The sequence below is a fragment of the Ptychodera flava genome, chromosome 17 (genome assembly GCF_041260155.1).
Source record: "Ptychodera flava strain L36383 chromosome 17, AS_Pfla_20210202, whole genome shotgun sequence".
Taxonomy (NCBI): domain Eukaryota; kingdom Metazoa; phylum Hemichordata; class Enteropneusta; family Ptychoderidae; genus Ptychodera; species Ptychodera flava.
The window spans coordinates 32,640,514-32,663,299 of NC_091944.1; the positions used below are offsets into that span (position 1 = coordinate 32,640,514).

The 22,786-nt window shown below is 36.0% G+C and overlaps 1 protein-coding gene across 11 annotated transcripts in view; it reads left to right on the forward strand.

Annotated features, from left to right (window-relative positions):
* The window catches only part of LOC139116090 (transmembrane and coiled-coil domains protein 2-like), a 93,846-nt gene that overhangs the window by 33,290 nt on the left and 37,770 nt on the right, over positions 1 to 22,786 (forward strand). For 2 of the 11 annotated variants that reach the window (XM_070678625.1, XM_070678624.1), the window contains exon 2: positions 21,877 to 22,069. The exons of 7 other annotated variants lie outside the window; for them this stretch is intronic. Coding sequence is in view for 2 of the 4 variants with exons in the window: in XM_070678611.1 (XP_070534712.1) it covers positions 21,809 to 21,833 (25 nt within the window). In the remaining 2 variants the exon portion in view is untranslated. Of the gene's footprint in view, positions 1 to 21,780; positions 21,834 to 21,876; positions 22,070 to 22,786 lie in introns of those variants that run through there. 2 more of the 11 variants (XM_070678611.1, XM_070678622.1) reach the window with 2 other exon arrangements.

Below are 22,786 nucleotides of genomic sequence, written 5' to 3' on the forward strand. Positions count from 1 at the left end.
GTATCTTGCAAATTAAAAAAGCCAACCTTTTAAATCAAGATTGTATGGTTACCAAGGCAATCATCAAAGTAAGGCAATGTTTAACTTGTCAATTTGCAGCGGTAGGCTGTGCATCTTTTGAGATAATCACCTGACATCTTTCCACTGGTCCAACCCCGTCAACAGTCCTTCAGAATGTCTACAGGAGTATGGTCTCCTTGTAAAGTTTGTGACAATGCACAGATCAAGCCACGACCCCTTTGTGGAGGGACCGTGATCAAGCATATGGCTACTCTGGACACTCTGCATGATACTGTCATTGAAATCATTAAAACAGGCCTTTCCTCTTTTCAAAAATAGTACTCTATCCATTTGAAGAAAGTCTAGATAACTTAACTGTGAGTGGTGCCGGAATTAAAGCTCTGTTGATGATATAGCTCTTTAGTATAATGTACACCTTAACATAAGTCAGGAGCTCTGTCTCCAAACACAGACATGTGGTTGCCTTTTAAGCAACTCTAATATGTCCTCCTATTCTGTCACCATGGTGACTGGAAGAGCTACAATGACTATTCTTGTGTGGTCGTCATGTCAGTTTTTTTACTGTCTCCTAAAGAGCCAGGTGGAGTAATTTCTTCCTTGAGCTCACACAGAAACACACAAATTCTAAAGATTAGCTTGGCCCCAACGGACAGCTTTGTGCGTTAATTACTGTCTGTTGAAGAGCCTTTGTGTCAATGAATTACTTTCTGGAGGAAGCGATACATTGCAGAGTGGCATCCACTTCAAAAACCTCTAATGGAAGCATTCCTCATCGATAATTTTCTACAGAAATGTTTACATATGATATATCGGTACTAGTAAATTTTGATCCGTTTGAACACATACCGGTTGTACAGAGCACATGTACACGTGTCGGATGGCCAACAAATTATTACACATAATGATTGAGAGAGGCAAATAGATCATTTTCATCCATCATGTGAAAAAAATATAGTTGATGTGAGTGTGTTGGTGTAAAAATTAATTCTACAATAATACATTTTACTGCTATGGCTCAAAACCATGTTTCCAAAATACACGGATGACAGAAGATCTCATTAGTCTACTTGACCTCATCACTTTTCATTGTAACCCTGGCATTCTACCGGTACTATTCATGAATTTTAATGAGCATGGTGATGTATCACACTTTATCTAGTGAACTTCAACGTTTCTAATACTTTGTATTGTTTGGTTAGTTTGGTATCAGTTTGGTAAAACAGGTTTTGAACAGAAAGGTCAGCTTGACTCACTGATTTCAATGAAAACTCTTGCTTAGAGTTTCATGTAGATGAGAGAATTTCTGGTACAATACATATGTACAGTATGTACATCTTTTGTTGCAGCTCCTGTGAGGATGATATTGTGAAGCAAATGTAAATTTCCATGAAGGTTGAATTGATTTCCATAAAAAAACTGAACTAGATACGTGATATCCATGCTAAAAAAGACTGGCCTAATCTGATATCATTGTGAACATACATGTAAGTAAAAAATTTTCATTTAGATATAAAATTTTGTTCTCAATGGAAATACCGATATGACTGTGGCCTGTGTCACTGACAGCCAGTTTTGCAGCTTGCTGTTGGCAGGCAGGTTGTGGTGACAGCTTACTGGTGTTGTGTGTCAGGTCGTGAAGAACATCATTGTCAAGTTTTGAACCAGTGTCAATGGATGCTTGACATTGTCACAGAAAGAAGCTGACACATTGCGTTTTTGTTACTGAATAATTGAATACATGTATTCAAGATCAACCTTTTAAAAGTCTAATGAATTTATAGGAATACCACTGAGGAAGCTGTAAAAACCTGCATAAATTTCACAAAATATTCAAATAAATGGTAGGTTGAACCCTGAGTATAACACATAGCTGTATATTGTTAACTTGGAAAGTTCCTATCAAAGGAATGAATGAATGAAATTTGAAAATATTACTGTTTTGAAGCTTTACATACCGGTATTTTTCCCTTCTGAGAAAAAATTCCTACCTGGATATTTGGGGCTTTGACTTACAAAGGCTAGAATGCATTGATTATAGTACATACTAAATGTATACTGTATATACTATACCGGTACATGTATTCATTTGGCACAGTGCAATACACAATTTGTAATTTTTTTAAGGGAAAATATTTCCCTGTGTGAAAGGAATAGTCCTTGCTTGACGTCCATACAAACAGAAAAGATATCGGCAGTTTCCCAATGCCATGTCACGTACAGGCTACATCATCCATGTATCTGATTTGTGAAGTACATGTACTGACATGGGAAGCTGACAGCTGCATCTTTGAGTCTCTTCCAATTGTCAAAGTAATAAACAGTGGGAAGGAATTAATGTCAGGATGTCATTGAGTCAGAAGTGAACATCAGCATGCGGTGTAATTGTAGGTAGACTGAAATTATCTTATTTGAACTGTACGTGCCTCATGGTCTGTTTATTTGGCTGTATGGTCAGAGTAATGGATTTTCTAATTGAATAGTCTTGCCCCAAGTCTGCCAGGTGGGCTTATTAGTATGCTAATTGGATAAATATTTTGAATAAATTTTAACTAACTCACTTGCATTGACAGCAGTGTGGTCATTGTTTAATATTATTATGATCTGTGCTAACAGAGAAGAGATTTTAACAACTGATCAAGTTCTTGATCTTGCAAACATGGACAAGAGTCGCGTCGCAATTCTACTGGGCAAATACCGGTAGTATGTTAAGTCACAGCAGAAGAGGAAGATTTCGCTTTTAGAAGGCCACCATGATGACCCTGTGATTGCCAGCTTCTGTTTCCCGATCTCAGTAGTCATATAAAATTCATCAAATAATCTGACAGTCATAATTCAGAGGTCAATGACTCATAGCCAGTCTTCAATCCCACAATCCTATGCTCTCAAAGCTGAAATTCATCCGCCAAACCAGTGTCACTGATATCTGATCGTGTAAATTAATTTGTTATACATAGTATCCCTTACAAAACTACTTCAGTGACACATATAAATGTTTACTGTCTATTTAGGGTAAATCAAACTGCCAAGGGTTTTATTATTCCCCAAAAGCCTCCAGCATGAAGCCATTTGAATTTAAGATATGGTATATTTAAATTGCACACATGTAGTTTCCACAAATCAGAAGAAATGTGCATTGTTACTTTTCATTTAATTTTGTTATCCAAGGACGTTCATATTCTGTCATTTAATGTCATTTCTGCTTGAATTGTCATGATGTTATTGTTGCTGATGTTTTGCTAATCAATCATGCATTTTGACACAGGAATGTTATTATTCATTATATATTCATATCCTCTCAGTCTCTGCTTAAAGGTTGACAAAAGGCGAGAAAATGAATTTGAAAATTAAAAAATTATCATATAAACTGGAAAATTTTTTTGATAGCTAGGAGTTTTGTGGATGAAAATTGTTCTGCAGCCTGGCGACAGCAGAAGATTGCCAATAGGCATGGCAGAAAAAACTGTCAGTTAGAGGCAGTGTACATGTGTCTGGAAATTGAATGGCTTGTATCCGGGATTTTCAATCAATTTGAACATGCTTCCTTCACACTTCAAATCCACAACTACATGTAGGTCAGCTGTCAAATTCTGAGTTTGAACTGTCAGTGTGTATGTGTAATTTGAAATCATTAAAAGCTGTAAGGTATGAATGCATGCAGATGGCGTATAAGCGTCATTCCAGTATTTGATGTGATTGAATATACTGAGAAAAAGACACTAAAAACACTGTTTGAATGAATATATCATGAAAGTGATGTTCAAGAAAGAAAGGAAAACATCTTTTATTTCACCAATTTTTCAGTGTGCTGATTTACGTTTGCCAAACTACTGAGATAGCTTGGAACTATCCTAACATTTCCTTGTCGTGGAAAATTTCATAACATTTATTTCCTCTTAATTTGTAAACATATAGCTGAATTTCGGAAAAATCCTATTTCCTTGTCATGGAAAATTCTGTAATATTTCCTTGTAGTTTTTAAATAAATAGCCGAAGAAACGATCCTTAACCAATCACAAGTACATTAGGCTGGCCCTCTGAACCCTGACCCCCAGTGACCTAAGACATCATACTTGGTAACAACCGCAGCAGGATTCTTTCAAACACATGAAGTTCCTAGAATTAGATGATTATTCAATATTAAATGATACATATGTTTCACAGCTGTTGACTTACAATATAAAATTTCATAAAAACCATTGTATTTCTAATTGTATCATTCAAAATCATGAAATAGATCCTTCATGTACATTATTTGTGCATGTATAATTTGCCAAGACTATAAATGTTCAGTAGACACACAGGGGTATCAAGTGAGCTTTGAAATAAGGCATGTATACTGTACATTAGTACATACGCCTGACAGTGCCCTGTCCTTTGTGCTTATTCTTTTAAAATCTTATCCCAGACTTTGCTATAGGCTGATCATTAGCACAAACTGTTTTTAGACGACCTTATAAGCCATGCACTGAAAAAGCTCCTACTCAAAATTACACCTGTGTACTCAAATCATGTCACAGTGAACTACAACTAATACACACCAACTGGTAACACAATACACTGCCCACATGACATGCTGACCTCAGATGGTGCTCTGGCATATCCAGTGTCAGTTGCAGTTATAATTGAGCTGATGTGAGTGATGTAGCAGGCAACATACCATGTAACTGTTTGACCACAAAGAGGCAAAATTTCAATGAAGGATTATGGAATCACACTGCTGGAAGTCTGCTTCTTGTTTAGAGTGACTGTCAACAGTAATCAACCCCCATCCATTAGCTGTAACTTTCGCTTTATTATATGGTTTTGTTTTGATTTTTGGTCTGTCTATAATTAGTTTCTTCCTCATGTGAATATAGCCTGTGTTAGTGTGATGTACAGTGTTATACTACAGTACTATACTACATCTATTTTATCATCTGGAAAAGGTTTGCGTAATTTACAAATCCAGTCTTCAACATTGGAGTATGCTAATCATTACATGAGTGATCACTATATAGTTGTCAGAATTTCTTAACAAGTCTGTCTATACATGTACATCTGGAACAAAGATAAGCTCTATATCTATAGGATGCTATTTCAAAATTTTACCGCAGTCAAAACTTATACTTTAAAAAAGAAAATATCTTCCACCTCATAAGTTTGAATTTCATGTTTGTTTTATGTATGAATACTTTAAATGGTCAATTTTCTCACCTGGCCTTCAACCTCATTTCCTTTTAAATTCTCTGGAGAAGTTTTCACATGCTCATCTACAACATGCATGTAGATGGGTAGGTGAGACCTCTCCGGTACGTTTTCTATATAGATTGCGTCCTCAATCTCAAAGTCGTCAACCCCTGAAGCAATTACTTGTTTGTGTGTCTGATGCAAGATTTCAATTCCGTTTGCTGAACTGCAGTAGTGATATAGCCAGTCCGGGTTATGTCCATGAGAGGATAGTACGATTGACCAATCAGCGAACCTGCCGCCGCCAACGTCATGAATAATTAACCATGCAAACCTTTGCTCGTACATTGCAACGAGATTGGAACTTTTCGGCTTGATTTCGCCCTTTATTTTTAGCACTGGGTAGTTTTTAGATGTAGACGTTACGCACAATGTTCAGTGCAGCCGAGATGGTGACCGACACAAGTGGTTAGTACATTGAAAATTACTTATTTGGATTAATTTCCTGGCCGGGTACGGCTCCTAGAAATCAGCATTTGACCCTTGTAAATCTACAGCAAGTTATTTGTCGCCAAATATCGCCTACTTTTGGTCAAATTTCAATTTAACCTTGCCATCTGCAGTATGGAGAATGTTTCAAGCTTTGCAAAGATGGGTCAACTGTCTTAGTCGGTCATCGGAGCACGATGGAGCACGATTTTTTCGATCACCATGCGTTTTCCGGTACGATTGACCCTTCGCTCAGAAAAACGCGCGCCGGATCAATCGCCGAGAAGTTAACCAAAAGCTGGAAAAGAGAACGAAAAACGTCCAATAACTCTTTGTCGAATATGGTCGAGGGTTAAGAAACTCAGAAAACTATCTTGAAGAAATCTTACAATTTTTAACACGGTAGAACGTCGCCAATCGACTGGAGCTAAGATACTTCCGGGTAGCCACAGTCTCACTCGATCGGTGGATCTGTCAGGTCATATCGCGATCTGAACAAAGTGAACCAACGTAACCTTTGACCCTTGTTACATATACAGTACGTGATTGGTTCTTGCCTTAATTTCATTACATATACGGTACGCCATTGGCTCTTCCCTACTATCCTCTATATGGACATAACCCGGACTGATAGCTAAGTGCACTGATTAGTTTCATCAAATATCAAAGTTTGTTTTTCCTTACTCCGTCAAACAGAGCGTGCTGTTCAGTGTCATTGAGAATTGTCAAGATAACGCACCATCAAACAAGCACACTCAAGACTTTTTCTCATCCAGTATTTTTCCCAAATGTAAATATTTGTAAACCCAAGCTGCTGGATAGAAGGACCTTGGCAAACACCAAACAGAAATGAAGTTGAACTGTGTTGATGGCCAGTGACCTTAACTGAACTTTCCACTCAGCTTTCTGAGTTTACTCAGGCTTAAGAGTTTGTTTGAAGAGATCTTTAAAGTAAATAATTAAAATATAACATACAGTTTGCTTGTTAATTGGATTTGGAGAGACAGGCTTTGAATAGGGAGGTTACTGAGAGACTGCTGTTGCCAGTTATGTGTCTAGGGTTATACCATTTGGACTAGAGGGGAGGTGAAAGCTTGATTGGATATGGACAGATTTAGTTTCTCCTTTCGATATGTTCGTTAGATTAGGTAAACACTGGATAAATTGATCAGCTGTTCATCAGTTTTTGCAAGCTATCAACCAGTGATATTTGTTCTCATCCATACAGAGTGATACCTTCTATGGGCTTCTCTCTGTTCATAATTGACTGTTCATAATTGCCTATCAATGACAATTTGCTGTATGTTTTGATAAAAATTTGCATATCCTGCTCTTTTTAGAGACTTGTTCATGTATAAAGATTGATCCATTTATTATTGGTTCAGAGTTTTCCTACAAGGGGACTATGTAAGTGCATAGACAGGAGAAGTCTTGCTTCTACTGTCTGTAGTAGGAGTTTGATATAACAAGTGAATGAAATTGTGTGACGCTGGCAGTGTCACTTCCCAGACCAGAGTTACCATGCAGTTGCATGATATTGTAGAACAGTACAGTGATGAATGTATTATTGTGAGACACCCTTTCACTGTTGATGGATGTGTCCGATAGGTTTAGATTCCTGACAATTCATGTGATGATGGCCCACAATACAAACAGTAGCCTAATGCAGTTGAAAGTGTAAGGTCAACCCTGATTGGTTGTATGTTTATTTTAAAAGGTCGCCTGCCATTGGAAGTCAAATGACCCCATTGGTGACCTCCAGCTCTCACATGTCAATTACACGGATGTGTTTTATCAGTGAGAGTAGCAGAAAATATCATCAGTGTATTCCTAACATTTGTGTGTGTGTATCCTGTATTCTAATGATGCCGGAAGCTCGTAAGTAAGTTTTCAAATTTGAGTTGCTTTCTGGTGCGTGAGCTATTTGTGAAGGTATTTCTCATCACTGGGTATCAGTGGTCCACTTAAGACTGCATGAATCGGAAAGATTTCGTGATGGATTACTTTGAGTGGAATGGTTTGGACGGTTCGTGCTGTGTGTTTTGAAATCCATTGATATTGCAGACACGCAATGCTTTTATGAAGAGTAAGGATGTATACACTATACAAGCAGCTCTCTGCTGATAGTGAACCATGATAGCACTTTACCATTAAAAGCAAAATGTGAATGTTGAATTCCTCTGGCAAGGAATCTTTGAAACTTAGGATTTAAGGTTATACATTACAAGCCTCAAAACAGAAAGTTTGCAACCCTGGCTGAAACTTTTTCCGCAGCAAATCTTAAACCATTCTCTTTTATAATAAAAAAATACAAATCAGGGACCGCTTTGACAGCGTAGAATGAGAGAAAGAAATAACCTATAATTTACAAATTTAACAATTCATTGAATCAAAAATGGCCTCTTTGTTCTGTGTTAACTCTATGGGGAAACTTTAAATTGTCAATTTACACAAAAAAGCTAGACGATGAAAGCTTCGTTCACTCCGCAAGCTTGAACTTGAATATACATAAGCAGAAGAGCTGCTAACTCCTGTAAAACTTTGAGAGTCCAAAAATCTGTTCCTTAAAGCGTGTAGACCTACATGTACCTAGACACCGGAAGTATCATTTCTTCTGAATATGGTGGAACTATACATTAGAGGACTATGTGCCTCAAAAGTTGAAAACTTGAACTTTTGCACTGTCTTTCCTATCAGGAAACTTTTGAACCATTTTCTTTCAAAATCAATGAAAGATACTAGGGGTCTCACTTTGCAAATGTTAGTACTTATGGAAATATTCTTAGTACTTGATTTTTATCAACATTTGAAATTCAAAATGGCCGCCATTTTTGTGCCAACTCTTGTGATAGATAGAGTATGGAATTTTTGATTTTCACAAAAGTAAGATAGTGAAAATTTTATATACTTCAACTCAAGAGCTTGAAAATGAGCGTGCACAAATAGTAGACCAAAATACTGTTAAGTATTGCAGAAATTTAAGAAGCCATATATTCTCCCTGAGGCTATTCTTATAGTGAAATATCAACTTTATAGCAAGTTAAGGGTGACAATTCTAGTTTGTAGGGAAAACAGTCAAATGCAGGTTTTTTCAAACAAATTATTCAAATATCTGTATCTCTTATTGCTCTTAAGTTTCATCAATGAACATATTGTACAGTCATGTACAGGTTTCTGCCAATATAACATCAATATAACAATATAACATCAAGACTGATGTTGGTTGTCACAAAAATTAGAATTTTTTTCATTCCCCAAGGTCTGCTGCACCTGAAATATTTAACTATTATGCACACTCTATGAAAAATCACCTGGCTTCTGAAATCTACATTAAAATTATTTTTCTACTTGAAATCTCTGTGTATTTCTATGAAGTCATAATTATGAAATTACAAAATGATATGAAATTTGTCAGGATAATTATGTAATACTCATGGACTGTCCCCAAAATTTGAAGATTTTTTCCCATTATTTTTCGAAAGTTCAAGGGCTAATACTAAGATTTATATGTGAAATAGAAATGTTGGTTTTACTAATCTGTGAATGAACTTTTCAGTTGTCATTTACTTTGTGCTTCAATTTTCTGTCAGGGAAGGTTTTACCCGTAAATCGTAATGTTGTTGATGTGCTGCCATTTTTCTATGAAAATTTCATATTTATGATGTGTCCCTCTACATTTAAAAAGAATGCTGTTTATCAATAATGGATATCATACTCATTTCAATTGATGAGAAATTGTTACAGAAAGAATCAAAGATATATGCCTCTTGCTGTCTTTGCAAAATGACAGGCCATTTGTCAATATTGAAATTTATGCCCTGTGTGTTTAGTTAGCAGCATCACATATTGAAAACGTTTTCCACTGCAGCCAACAAATTAGGAATGGTAATATGCAAACGTGTATGCCTCGCATAAATCATTAATATTTTACCCTGACAAGTACAAGTACAAAGAATTATTAAATAGGCAGAGATTGTATCCCACAATGCACCAGCTCAAGTGTATCAAACGATTCCGATCCCACCGTCTTTGGTTTGTGACCTCACTTGGGCAGAGGTTGTTGAACCCTGTGCAACTGAAGACCACAAATATGGATGACAACATTGAAGGCCGTTAGATGGTTCTTGTAGGGTGTGTACTACAGATATTACATGCTTGCTTCCCAATGATGAGGTTCTCTCTCACATGTAACTCACAGCAGTTCACTGGAATCCACATATTCCCACATAGTTTTAGCTCAATAGTTATTCTATTGATCATGAAGAGGCAAAATTGAAATTTCCCTTTTACCTTGAAAAAAATATTTCAGATTTGTGCATTTGCAACTTTATGCCCAAGGTTGCGATGCATCTTATTTTCAAAATGAGAGGTCAAAGTGACATCCATGTGATCATGAAGCAATTGTTTTGTTTTCAATTTCACATTCGAGAATCATCTTATATGTAGCTACTTCCGGCCTGCCTTGTGAGTCATTTACTGTATCATTTACATGTGTACATACACCTTTGGACCCAGGGTTCCATGCAAACTTGGCCTCATCCAATGCAGGTCAGGTCAGGTCAAAGGTCATTTATTACTTGAAAACTAATGCCACCGGCCCCATTAGCCATGGTGATACATGTGTTACTGGCAACATGCATGTAAATTGATGTATATTGCTGATGTTGCAGGATGGTTGAGTGCATATTTGTTTAATGGTTGCAGATTCTCTCACATACGGTAGTGAATTAACAATTTTCTGAGAGCCCTTAATATCACGCCATTATAAATATCTGACGTGCTAGGCACAGTTGTGTTTTGTATTGTCAGCTGCCTGTCAGTGGCTAAATTTAGCATTGAGACTAAAATTACATGTGTGCAGCAATTAATCATGAATTTCTTTTGACGGAGTATTTTTAGGTACAGCATCATACAGTATTATGATAACAGATACTCGGTATATTGTCACATATGCATGTACAAGTACTGGTAGATATATGTCATGTTAAAACTGGCCATGTAGTTGAGGTAGGTACATATGATCTTCAATATCACAGCTATGTACTCTGCAGGTCTTATTTCTTCATTTGATCCCCAAGTGGACTGCTTGCAATGCAATCACAGCATTGAAAACAATGGAATTAATACCAGTATATGACTGTTAGATTTATGAATGAACTGTGCGGCTGTGTACATGTATGTGTACTCGTTGAAATTATCTGAATTTCCTGCTCTGTGGATCATGCCCTCAGGAACCTTAGTAAGTTCAGAATGTCACTCGCAAGCATGATTTAAATTTGTTTCAATGATGAACCAGAATTAGGGCAGCTTGTGTCTCGTTTTACTCCAATCTCATCCTACATACAGGCTTACATACACATATACAATGCAGGTCAATTGCTCACTGGTGTATGACACAATAAGAGCTTTAGCTTTCTTATCTGTGACACATGGTACGTGGTATTCATAATTGTAGATGCTGTCAGCTTTCTGTCAGCTTTCCAGAGCTGATAAACATCATACAGAAATTATCATTCCCACAGTTTTGTGCAAGTCTTTGTCTTTAGCCATCGCTGAACTCTTTTGGGTGTAGGTACATCATATTTTTCTAATTTAGCATAGGAAGGCCAATTATAGCTTTTCAAACACATCCACCTTGTTATCTTGACATAATAAAACCTGTGTCAACATTTGAATAAGTTGAAAGAATATTTCTTATCATCCTTGGTTATATGTCACTTACCATGAATCAAATACACATAATTTTAATAAGTGTATAATTTTAGCAATACACAAAAAATTATAATTGTAAATCAAAAACAGTTTTTTGTAAATTTCCCGCTATTTGAAATGTTTGTCACAAGCAATATAGTAAGTGCTGGGAACAGATAAAAATTGGATGTCATTGTGACATAGGGTTCTGTTTGATGGCTTGAGTTATTTTGCAAAGCGACTTGCAAGAGATGTAGAGAGAGTGAGAAACATGATGATTTTGCAAATTACTAATCTACAGTACTTGTTAGTGTGGACAGCAATTAGTAGATGAAGTGCAAACGTGGAAAGAAGGGTAGCTACTGTATTAATGTAAAGTTATCCTGCATGTAAGTCATGTGACTTGCACATCAATGTAACGTGTGGTTAGATTCTTGCACGCAAGACAACCACTCACCATATACCAGGTACATGATGTCTGCGGAATAAGACGCGTGGGATCGTGTAGCATCGACTCCGCTCCAAGTCTGAAAACCATTCCCTGAACGCCCACTCTCATTTCTAAATTTGTACTACAGTGTGCTCCCGGCGCGGTGAGCTCTGAGACCTTAATTGGCAGGACTATCCGTGACAAATTAGTCTGGAAGTCAGACCTGATTCCAGGATTCCATTACAGTAGGTGGTGCAAGCTTTTGCCGTGTAAAACAATTATGTATTGAGAAAGGTCAATTATTGGAAAACATGTGGACGTGCATAAACTCTACGTAATATTAAACGTTTTTCGCACAGACATATGATTAGAAAGATGAGTAATTTGTTACAACTTGAAATGTTTGTATAATTAATTAGATCCATATAGGGTTTGTCAAGTTTCATATTATCGTACATGTTACAATTTAAATTATTCATTCGTATGCATATTTTATACAAACTTGAGATTTTTGTGAAGTTCTCCTGTTAATGTGTAATAGCTGTGAAGTTCTTCTGTAGGGGTATACTGTAAATGCATATATTTTTGCTTCAATTTTACTCTTTTACCACCATGGTGTGGCCCAAACTACATGTATCAAGAATGGCAATTTTGACCTGTTTACAGGGAATCGGGAGGAACGGATTAAACATTGTAAATTTTACTGCAGAAAAGTCATTATTAAAAGCTTACGTTGAGTAAAATGACATAATTATGGTAGTATTTGCCTCAAAAAGGAAAGACTTAAACTTTTGCTCAAACTTTCGCCATTCTCTTTCTTACGGATATTTGAAATTCAAAATGGCCGCAATCACTGTGTTATCTCTATGGAAAAAATAAAGTTTTTAATTTCTGAAAAACTAAGATGGTGAAAAGTTTTTGTATTCAAAGAGCTTTAAAATGGGCCCTCACAATTGGTAGACCAGAAATTAAAGTACTTTAAAAAATTTTGAGTCTGAAAATTTGTCACGGAATCTCATTCTACCTTAAAGTGCAAAATTTATCTGGAGGTCAACATTAGGATGTCATGCTATTAGAATACGATATTACAAAAATGTTGTTTTTGATTTTGCAAAATACTAATATCCTGACTCAGGAAAGTGAATGTTTTCATGAGTCAAACTCTACAAACACCCTCAGAAATATCAACATTTTTAATTAATTGGTCGTAAAAATGTTTCAATTCAATGGATGATGGATTGTCATTGTCGTTCTTTCTCCATTTGCACAATTACTAATTTAAATAAAAAATGAAGCATTTTAAAAATCCACAAGGCCACACTCCATGCTGCACCTGATTAATTTTGGACAATTAGCATGATAATTATGGTCGATAAATCTACAAGAACTGTTGCAAATATATTGAAAGTATTCTGTGTAGCTTTGATGAAATGCAACATATGCTAATGAATTGAGTCAATCGATCATTTTGTAGCAATTGACGATGTTGGCTGTAAATCTTGTATATGATGAGGAAATGGTTGGTTTCACATATGGGCAAATATCTCCGCTAAATGTTGCATCTCACATTTTGTTACTTTGTATCATGTTGCATGTAATCATTCCTTGCTATTCCTCAGGGATTTTTTGTGTGCAGAGTTCAGTCATCGTGTCATGCCAGTGTTGGAATGAGATCTTCCAACAAACTCATGGCTATCTGGAAAAAAAAAATGTTCTTACAATTACATATTTATAAATGCCATTCAACTTGGCAGAAATATCCTCTTCGGAAAAGCCAGATAATTGTATGTTAAGTACCGTATGTATCCCATACACAGAATATATTCAAAAACTTTGCATATTGGCTTGAAAATGCATGAATTCTCAGTCCATTATGTGTTTTGCATGGAAATAGAACAAGATTTTCTCCGGTGCGTGATAGGGATATACATTTGTTCAATCCAGAAACTTAAGTTAAACCAAATTATTTTGCAGCTTTTCCTAGTATGATAACTAAACATGATAAATGCGAATTGGAATCTTAATGATTTAAATACACTTTATTCAAACAATGCATGTTCTGTTGAACAAACAACATATGTACCGTACAGTGTATACATGTCCATACTACCACTCTACTCTGTAGTACTAGTCTCTGGTATGTTACAGTATTTCAGCCAATAAAACTACATGAATAGAATATCTAGGTTTCTGTATAATTTATTGCAGAACATGAGCAGTGCATGACTCTACAGAGAGCATCTTTTGATGAAGTGTTGTAGAGAAGGGATTAACGGTGATTGTTAAAATGCATGTTACAGATGTGACATTTAAAACATTTCATAAATGGCTAAGCTATCAGGAGGATTGCACCTTTGATGGCTTTTACATATTCAGTGACCCAAGAACCGGTGAATTTCATTTAAGGAGCTGTGACATTAGTTTAATTAATTACATGCAAGAGCTGACAGTGCAACTACCAGCAGATTGTGACGCTGGCTTGACCTCAATATTTCAACTTCTAATCCTACTTAAGAATGTGATTTTTAAATGTCAATAATGGCAAACTTATTATACTAATGCCAAAATAAAATTATACTGTTTCCTTGTCAGAAATAGTAGAAATAGAGACAGTGTTATATTTTTGGCTTTCTGTAACCATCAAAACTAGACAAAAGCCTAATGAATTCATGTTTCCTTATTCAAACGCAAGAAAAGTTGAGGGTTGGCAGTTTAATATAGGTTGGTCAGTTCATGAAAAAATTGAGTATTTTTTCGGCGTATCTACAATTGTTTTATAAAACATCTGTATTGCAGTCTAATGCTTTCACCAGTCACTACGGTAGAAAACAACAATAATTTGGAAGATGAATGGCTTACTGATACCATTAATTTTGTATCACATCTGTATTGCAAGTTAATGCTTCACCAGTCACAAGAAAACAACAATAATTGAGGATGAATTGGCTTACTGATACCATTAATTTTGTATCACATCTGCTATTCCCTGCGGAGAAACAATTTGCAACATTTATCATGTGACAAGATGCAAAATTATATATGAGGAGTAACTCCATCTATCGTGTGTAGAAGTGTCATAAATTATATACTTGATACTTTCCATTGGTAATTGTACAGATGAATATTTAACTAGAATGGAGATCATACGTGTATTTTGAAATGCCCATATCATGTTTTTCAACAACCCATGGTCTTACATGTATGTGTTGTAAGGCAGAGCCGACTGAGAATATAGTCATATTCAATTGTGCTGTGAACAGCAGTTTGTAAGATTTTTTGATTGATTGATTGATTATTAATTGATTGATTGATTTTCTTGTTTACTTGATATTTATTTTGAAATGGGAAAGAGAAAAATTTTGCCATCTCCGAAATTTCCCAAATGTTTGGATCTATGCATAGACAATTATAGATTTACAATCACTAAAAAAATGTTTTGAAAAAACAAAGAAAGCACTAATCACCAGTAATGTAATTGTCAGCCACTTTCTGTAAGTAAGTATTTCTCTATTTTGAGTCATTGTATACTCTCTGCACTCTATGTTAGTTTATTCAAAATACTGTATCTAAAGCACATCAAAAAAACGTCATAGTCCATTGGTTTCCTCTTTAATAATCCAATAGCAACTGAGAATATTGAATTCAACAAAACAGTAGTGAATGAATTTTTTTTAATTATAATGAAATGCAATAATATTATACCATATAAACTTTGTTTTTGCATGTACATGGATTGTACCATTCAATAAAAGGGAAAGTAGCTGTGATACTCAATACTCTGGCCAGACTTTTGGTAATTGTATCTTGTGTACATACATTGTACAGTTTCATTGCAAGTAAACGACTCCTGTGTAAGGATATCAAGGCTCCATTAGCGGTGACTATTTACACATTTATGTAAAATACGGTTCCTTGCTCAAATCTCCAAATCATGGTGAAATGCGTGGTTTTGTTAAATTTGTAAACATGGAGTGCAAGCTTGTGATGACCAATGTCTTTTTTGATGGCAAAGTATAAATTCTGTCTGGAAAGGTAACAGTTATTTATTGCACATGATACAAGTAATTTTGACATGGTTTATATAATCAATTGCTTGTCAACCTACTTTAGGAGTGAGAGTCTTAAGATATTCTAGTTTTATGAAACAAAAAACAATGAAAGTCAAAGTGTTATCAAGACTGGCAAGACTGAATATTAGTGGACACAAAGAAATTTTGTTTGAATTGTTAGTAACTAAGGGTTAGGGTTAGGTGTACGGTAAGGGTTATTTAGAGTCTGCTAATTCAGTTTAGTTTGCAACCAAAGATGTGCATACTAATCTTCAGTTGTCTCTCAAGACTTATTGCTATTGTCATTTTATATTAAATGCAAAATTCACCATGATTATCACTGTGTCGTAAGTGAGTTCAAAACCTATGGATAGGTAGTGGTAGTATTTAAACAAGTCAGGTGGCAGAACTACAAATTTCAGGTGAAAATGTTGACTTCTTGATCATTCCATCTCACCAGCTCCCAATACACATGTCAGTATTTCTTGGCACAATACATGTATACATAAGATGTTTCTCAAAACATTTGGTGTACACATCTGACACATTACATTGATACAAAGACCTGTAGTCGCAAGTTGAAAAGGCCACATCAAAGGGAAATGAAAATAGTTATACAGCCTAGAACCATTTTTAGATTTTTACAAAATTGATTTCCTCAGGAATACTGATTTTCTGGTCTTGAAATGCAGAATTTTAGTAGTGGTACAGTGTCTGACATTGATAAACTGCAAATCATGTCAGAGTGACGACATCATTGCACTCAATTACTCTCTTAACTATTGATTGCCTAACTCTATAAAACAGCACATACAAACACAACACTGCCATAAGGCCTGTATGAGGGTTTGCTTTCACAATGTGCTGTGCAATGTAGATTGCAATAATAAAAGTAAATGAGAGGAACTCTCTGCTGTAAAAGTTCAACCAAGGTCATCACACTTTTCAGGTCAAGAAAATTGCTGTCCCAGTTATGCTGTAGAACCCATTCTGAAAGTAAGTACAACAGAACATTTACCCTCAAAGCTTTGAACTGTGAATAAGGTCAGTGAAATATCATAGGATTCAATTATCACCCACATGTACTCTTTAACTACATTTTATTGCCGCCCCGTGAAGCCATTTCTTTCCGATGCAGCTATCTTTTGTGTGACAGTATCTATTTTATGTTGGCGTTTTTATTGCTTGGTGTTGTCTTTGTGGAAAATTGCCTGATTTATCGGTCATGAGGATCTCACTGTCACTGTTGGCTTTTGATAGAGCTGTCACCTTACTGGGATGTGTAGCAATGTCGTACATTGATTGCGTATGCTCTCCACACAAACCTGCCCCAGGTACGTGTGCGTCTTTGAAGTTTTTACTAAAATATACCCTTTTGTACTTTTAATTAAGCTCTTTTGATTTACATGTCGCACATATTCAGTCTCTTTCACCATTTCATTATGAGAAGTGCTCAGTGTGACGAATATATTGCACATATTTTGCTTCATATATGTAATTTGTGAGCATTTTAAGCTTTGAGGTTTATTATGTTCGAGGGAATTCAGTAGTTCACTTTTGTTGAATTGATGCTCAGCATTTCAAACTCTAACCAAAATGTGCAAAAGAACAACGATATACGTACTATGCATACACATCAGTTTTAATAATGTAGCTTTCTGCATAGTGTATTTTGTGCATCAACAAAACTTAATGTTCTTCTCCTTAAAATGCTCGTAAAATTCTCAAAATTTACAATTCCAATAAATTAATGCGAGAATTTCACATGTGGAATTTAAAGTCATTGTGACGGATTTTCATATGGCTATAATTATGGTAAATAGTCCATCTTACTGCATTATCAACATGTAGAACCACAATTTTAGGTATGCTATGGCAAACAAACAAACAAACAAACAAACAGAATCTTAGATTACGCTGCCTTGCAGGTGACAGGGTGTGCTCACTGTTTTCCAGATACCCTACAGCACTCTCTGGTAATTTCATTTACATTTAGGGTCACTTCACTTTAATTGTGTTGATTTCTGGTCAGTCTATGTCTGAGCACATCCTGTGATCTCAATTCTGTCATTTCATTTGATTTTTGCTTGGACTGACAAATTGTCATTTGACTTTCAGTGTATGGAACATTTGACTTTCAGTGTAGGAGAACTCCCATAGAAATAAGGTATATCAATATGCAGTACCATTAAATTACCCTGTAGGACTACTGTACGTACTTTCATGCGGTACTCTCTATACAAACAGTGTCCCCGGACTAACTAATACAACATGGATATTAAATCCCGGGTCTAAATTGTACCTTTGAGCTGGAGTTGTTTTACAGTGTAATATTCCAGTGAGATTAAAGATCCTATGCTTATTTCAGTTTTAATGGTTTAGTTTTCGTAGTTGAGTCACATTTTATAACTTTGTCCTCGTCTGGCTTCTTGCTAACAGCAATCCATCATAAATATATGTTTCCTATCTGGAGGTTGACCAAAACATGGGAAAAACAAAAAAACAATATTCTCATAATCATCATTACCTGTACAGATGTAATTTGGTTTCCCTGTTTGCCTGGGTTCTGTTCCGCAGCCTTGGAGGGAAAAGTGGGAAACATGAATGAGTGTTTGTATCAAGATATAATGATTATGTCAATGGCTGCAGGGGATAGTTTACTGCCGAATCCTGGTTTTATGTCGTGTCCATGTATTTATTGGTGTTTTGCTACATTTTACTGTTGTCCATGCTTTCTTAGGTCATTGTCTTTTTTACTCAATATTCAGTGTGGTAGGTGTCTGGAATGTTATCCGGAAATAAAATTCAACCATGGAATTTAAAATTGCTTCAGTAATCAGTGTGTTAAACGTGATTATGAAAGCAGTCAATTAATACATGCCATGCTAATGTGCAAACAAAATATAATCAAAATAACAATTATGGAAATTTTCTGCAGCGACATTTACATAAACTCTCACCTTTGAATCGTTTGAACTATTACACTGTAATATTTTATCAGAAATCTTATCCAAGACATGACAAAAATAAATCTTGGCATACGAAACAATAAACAGGAAGCAGTCTTGAAAGTTTCGTAAGAAATTTAAGAAGGGAAGAGCAATCGAATATGCTTCAAAAAATAATTGTGTTTCTTGCTCAATGAACTGGCAACAAAATCCAATTTGTACAGGGAAGTCAATCAATATACACTATTGTTCATTATTTTTGACATGTCTCTCAATGTGTTCTGGTATTAAACTGTCTTTCATTACAGAAGACAGTATTTCAGGTTGTCATTCTACAATGAAGTGAATTCAGGAATCTGTGACCCCTCTGTCATCCACTCTGGAAATAGCTGATATATGTATAAATAGTTATCCACTTTAAAGTTTCATGACATTGATTTTAAATGGAAATCACATGGGAAAATCGACAAAGAAATAACAATCTTTGACTGGCCGTAATGGTGTCTTTGTCCAGTGCCCTAGCTAACACTCTCCTGATAGGTAATTGAGTTACATAGGCAATCTGTGTTGTGCATTATGCTTGTATTTGAGGACAAGCAGCCCCGAAAAATTCATATAATCGTGGAACAGCAGTAAGATCCAATTCTTCATCGAAACTGTATTTGCTCGTTGACAGCAAGTCATAGCAGCATTTCCCTTGGGTAGTTCCAGGGATGTCTCGTTACCATGGTGACTGACAAGGAAGGAGGTCGGTAGAAAGTTCATGCCCATTTGTCTGCGATGTTTTCCAAGTTTTCTCAGAAAGGAAGCTGTACGTGTTGGTAGCCAGCTGTGAATCCACATCAATTTGGTAAACATTAGTGCTTTCTGGTTCAGGTGACGCTGTACATTCTATAATCACCCAAGTGTGTGCAGAGATGTAGTGTGTGCATGCATCATACAAGCAGTGGACATGGCAAATCTCGGGCAAATTTTCCCATCATTAAATTCCGCAATCAAGCATGCATGGCACAGCCTACCTTACAATCTCAGAGTGGAATTCAGTTATTCACTGAATACAAATGTGCCGGAGTTCCGGAAAATTCCCGGTGTGAATACACTATTCATATTTATCTAGCATGAAGGGACTGAACTTTGATGCCTCAAAATTTCCAGTTTGATTAATAACAACTCATTACTTAGATACAGCCAGTGCTCATTGCGTGCAAAAGTAGGTAATGAACGGAAATCTTTCATAAAATGACATAAACCCTTTACGTGTGGAAAGACTTTCCATAAAAATTTGTGATTATTATACCTCTTGCTCTCTTTATAACACAGTTTCTTCACTGTCTCACATGTATGTGTTTTCATCTTTTCTCTTGTTACAATGATAAAAAAGTTCTGAATTACCATAGAAAACAAAATAAAGACATAATATCTCTTCAAAATGTTCAATTTCATTCCTGCTTTGAATCCATTGATCCGTGGTCAGATTATTTCTCGAAAAAAAAAATACTGAAGAGTTGATAATTTGAACTCATTTTCAGCCAGTTTTTCATGTGATCAGTGACACACCATGTACAACAAAATATTTTCCCTCTCCTCAAATTGTAAAATGTGTACAGTAAATGTTTTAGGTGTTGCGTATTTAGAAATGAACTATGGTGCGTGTTCAGTGCTGAGACAGATCATCCCATATGTGTTGTTTGCACTACAATCTGACTTTTGTGGCACTGGAGACAATTTGTGGAAAGTCAAAACTCAAACACTGTTCATTTATGTGGAGGGGTTACGTGTACCTAGTCATGAAAATATCACACCTTGAAATAATTCTACATGCTCGTAAAAGTGTATGGATATTTATTTCTGTAATTTGTATAATCATAATTATACATTTAGATTTTGAATCATGTAATATGCAATAATGCAAATTATGCACTCTTGATATCATCGTTTCTAATTTAAAGAAATAAATGAAAACAATGCAATGCAAATTTTTCACTTCCACTTTTTCCACTTCCACCTGTAATCTCATACAGGGTATTTCATCTCTGGATCTTGAATCAAAATCCTTATAGCATTGTGCCATACACAAACTCTATCAGAATACCTGCTGTATGCTGGAATAACACACATGAGCACATGTGATTCTTTATACATTTTATCCCGGAGGAAGGAAACTCAATTTGGTTTCCTAATGGAAGCAAAACTCATGGAAATCATCCCCTCATATTCATGAATGATCTCTGAAGATTGTAAAAAGTTATTATTTCAGTTATGTTATAGAGATCTGCATTTTGTCTGCCCCCCTCCCCTCTAAAGTGAATTAAAATGGTGTATTGCATCCTAAACTACTGAAATTGTGTTCAAGAAGTTCTACTTTTCCCAGTATTTTATGAATGTATCTTCATCAATTATGAAGGGGAAAATAACTCATTAAATTTACAAAACTCATAACACAACCACTCATTCTCTCTTTCTCTGAATGGTGATTTATTGATAAAAAATGAAATATGAGTTCATGGCAGGCAGAAATGAAGTCTGATAAAGCAACTTGACCTTAACCCCATTTGCTTTGTTGACACTTTTCAAAGCTGTATCTTTGTGCTTCGTGTCACCAAGGAGAGTTTTATCTCAATTTATTCACTCACCCCATCCACCATCCACTGTGGTTGCATGGCTACCAATGTACACTTCAATCTACTCTTGATTTCAAGATAAAATTTTTCCCATCTGTATTACCATGGCAATGCCAATCAGCTGTGAAGTGACCCAAAATCTATGACTAGTATTGTTAATAGGTGAAAATATTCAATAAGAAGGGGGAGGGGCACAAATTGACGTTTATTGTCGGCATATACATGTACATGAGTATAGTGTGCCATTCATGTGTCAATTGAGGTCACCACTGGTAGCTCCCTGTCAGTGAGCTAGGGGAGCCCACTTCTGCTACTGCTTATGCACTGAACCCAGTCGCATTTATGAATAACCTGGGTGGCCTCAGATGTAGCAAAACGCACCGCACACGCTGTATGCCATGGCCCAACACCCGATGTAGTAAGTGACAATCGATTATATTAACATCTCCTTTTTCTTTCAGCTGCTTCACCAGCTGACCCAGAACTAGAATCCAGCCCAGCACTCCTGCAACATACACAGTAGCTTCATATATCTTGAATAAGATACAGTACGCTTGCCAACCAGTAAAGCTGTACAGGCCATAACACTGCTCATCCATATATAGCACCGCTGTCATAACACCCTACTCTCTCCCCAAGTCATATCTAACAAGAGTAAGTGCTCCCAAACTCTTGGTAGTTGGTAGATAATGTCTGTATTTAGGGATACTTTCCTGATAGAACATTTCAGTACTCAACCCGACATCATGTTTTTTCCGTTTCATTAACAAATGTAGCAAGAAAATGTGTCAAATTTCATGTTGATCACAGAAAATGTCAGGAAGGTATCCGGAAAACTATGCTGTTGATTAATAATTTTTGTCGCATTTTTGACCGGTTAATATTTCACTCACCCTGAAAAGGGACTACCCTCACAAACCATAATCTTTGCTTGTAATTGTCTGTACATGCTCCAGCTGCACGGCAACAATTCACGCCAGCGTGCTCTCATACATTCCCTAACATCACTGTGTGTGTGAATCTCTGAGTTCTGATTGTGGCTTACCACTACTCTAATTCCTAGTTCATACATGTGTGTGTGTGTGTTGTGTGTGTGTGTGTGTGTGTTGATAACATTTATCATTATTAACATTTATTAATACTATCTGCATGGAGTGTATTCCTCTATTTTTGGATGATTCATATTGAGTCATAAGTGTAAATTGTAACATTTATTTATATCAGAAGCTGTGAAACCTCTTTATAATAGCCTATTTTTACAAATTTCATTTCTACAGAGAGTGTTGAATCTAGCAGTGTTCTGTGTCATCACTGACAATCTACATGTGATAAATGTTGTTACTTGCCCATGACAGGATATTGACCCTTTCC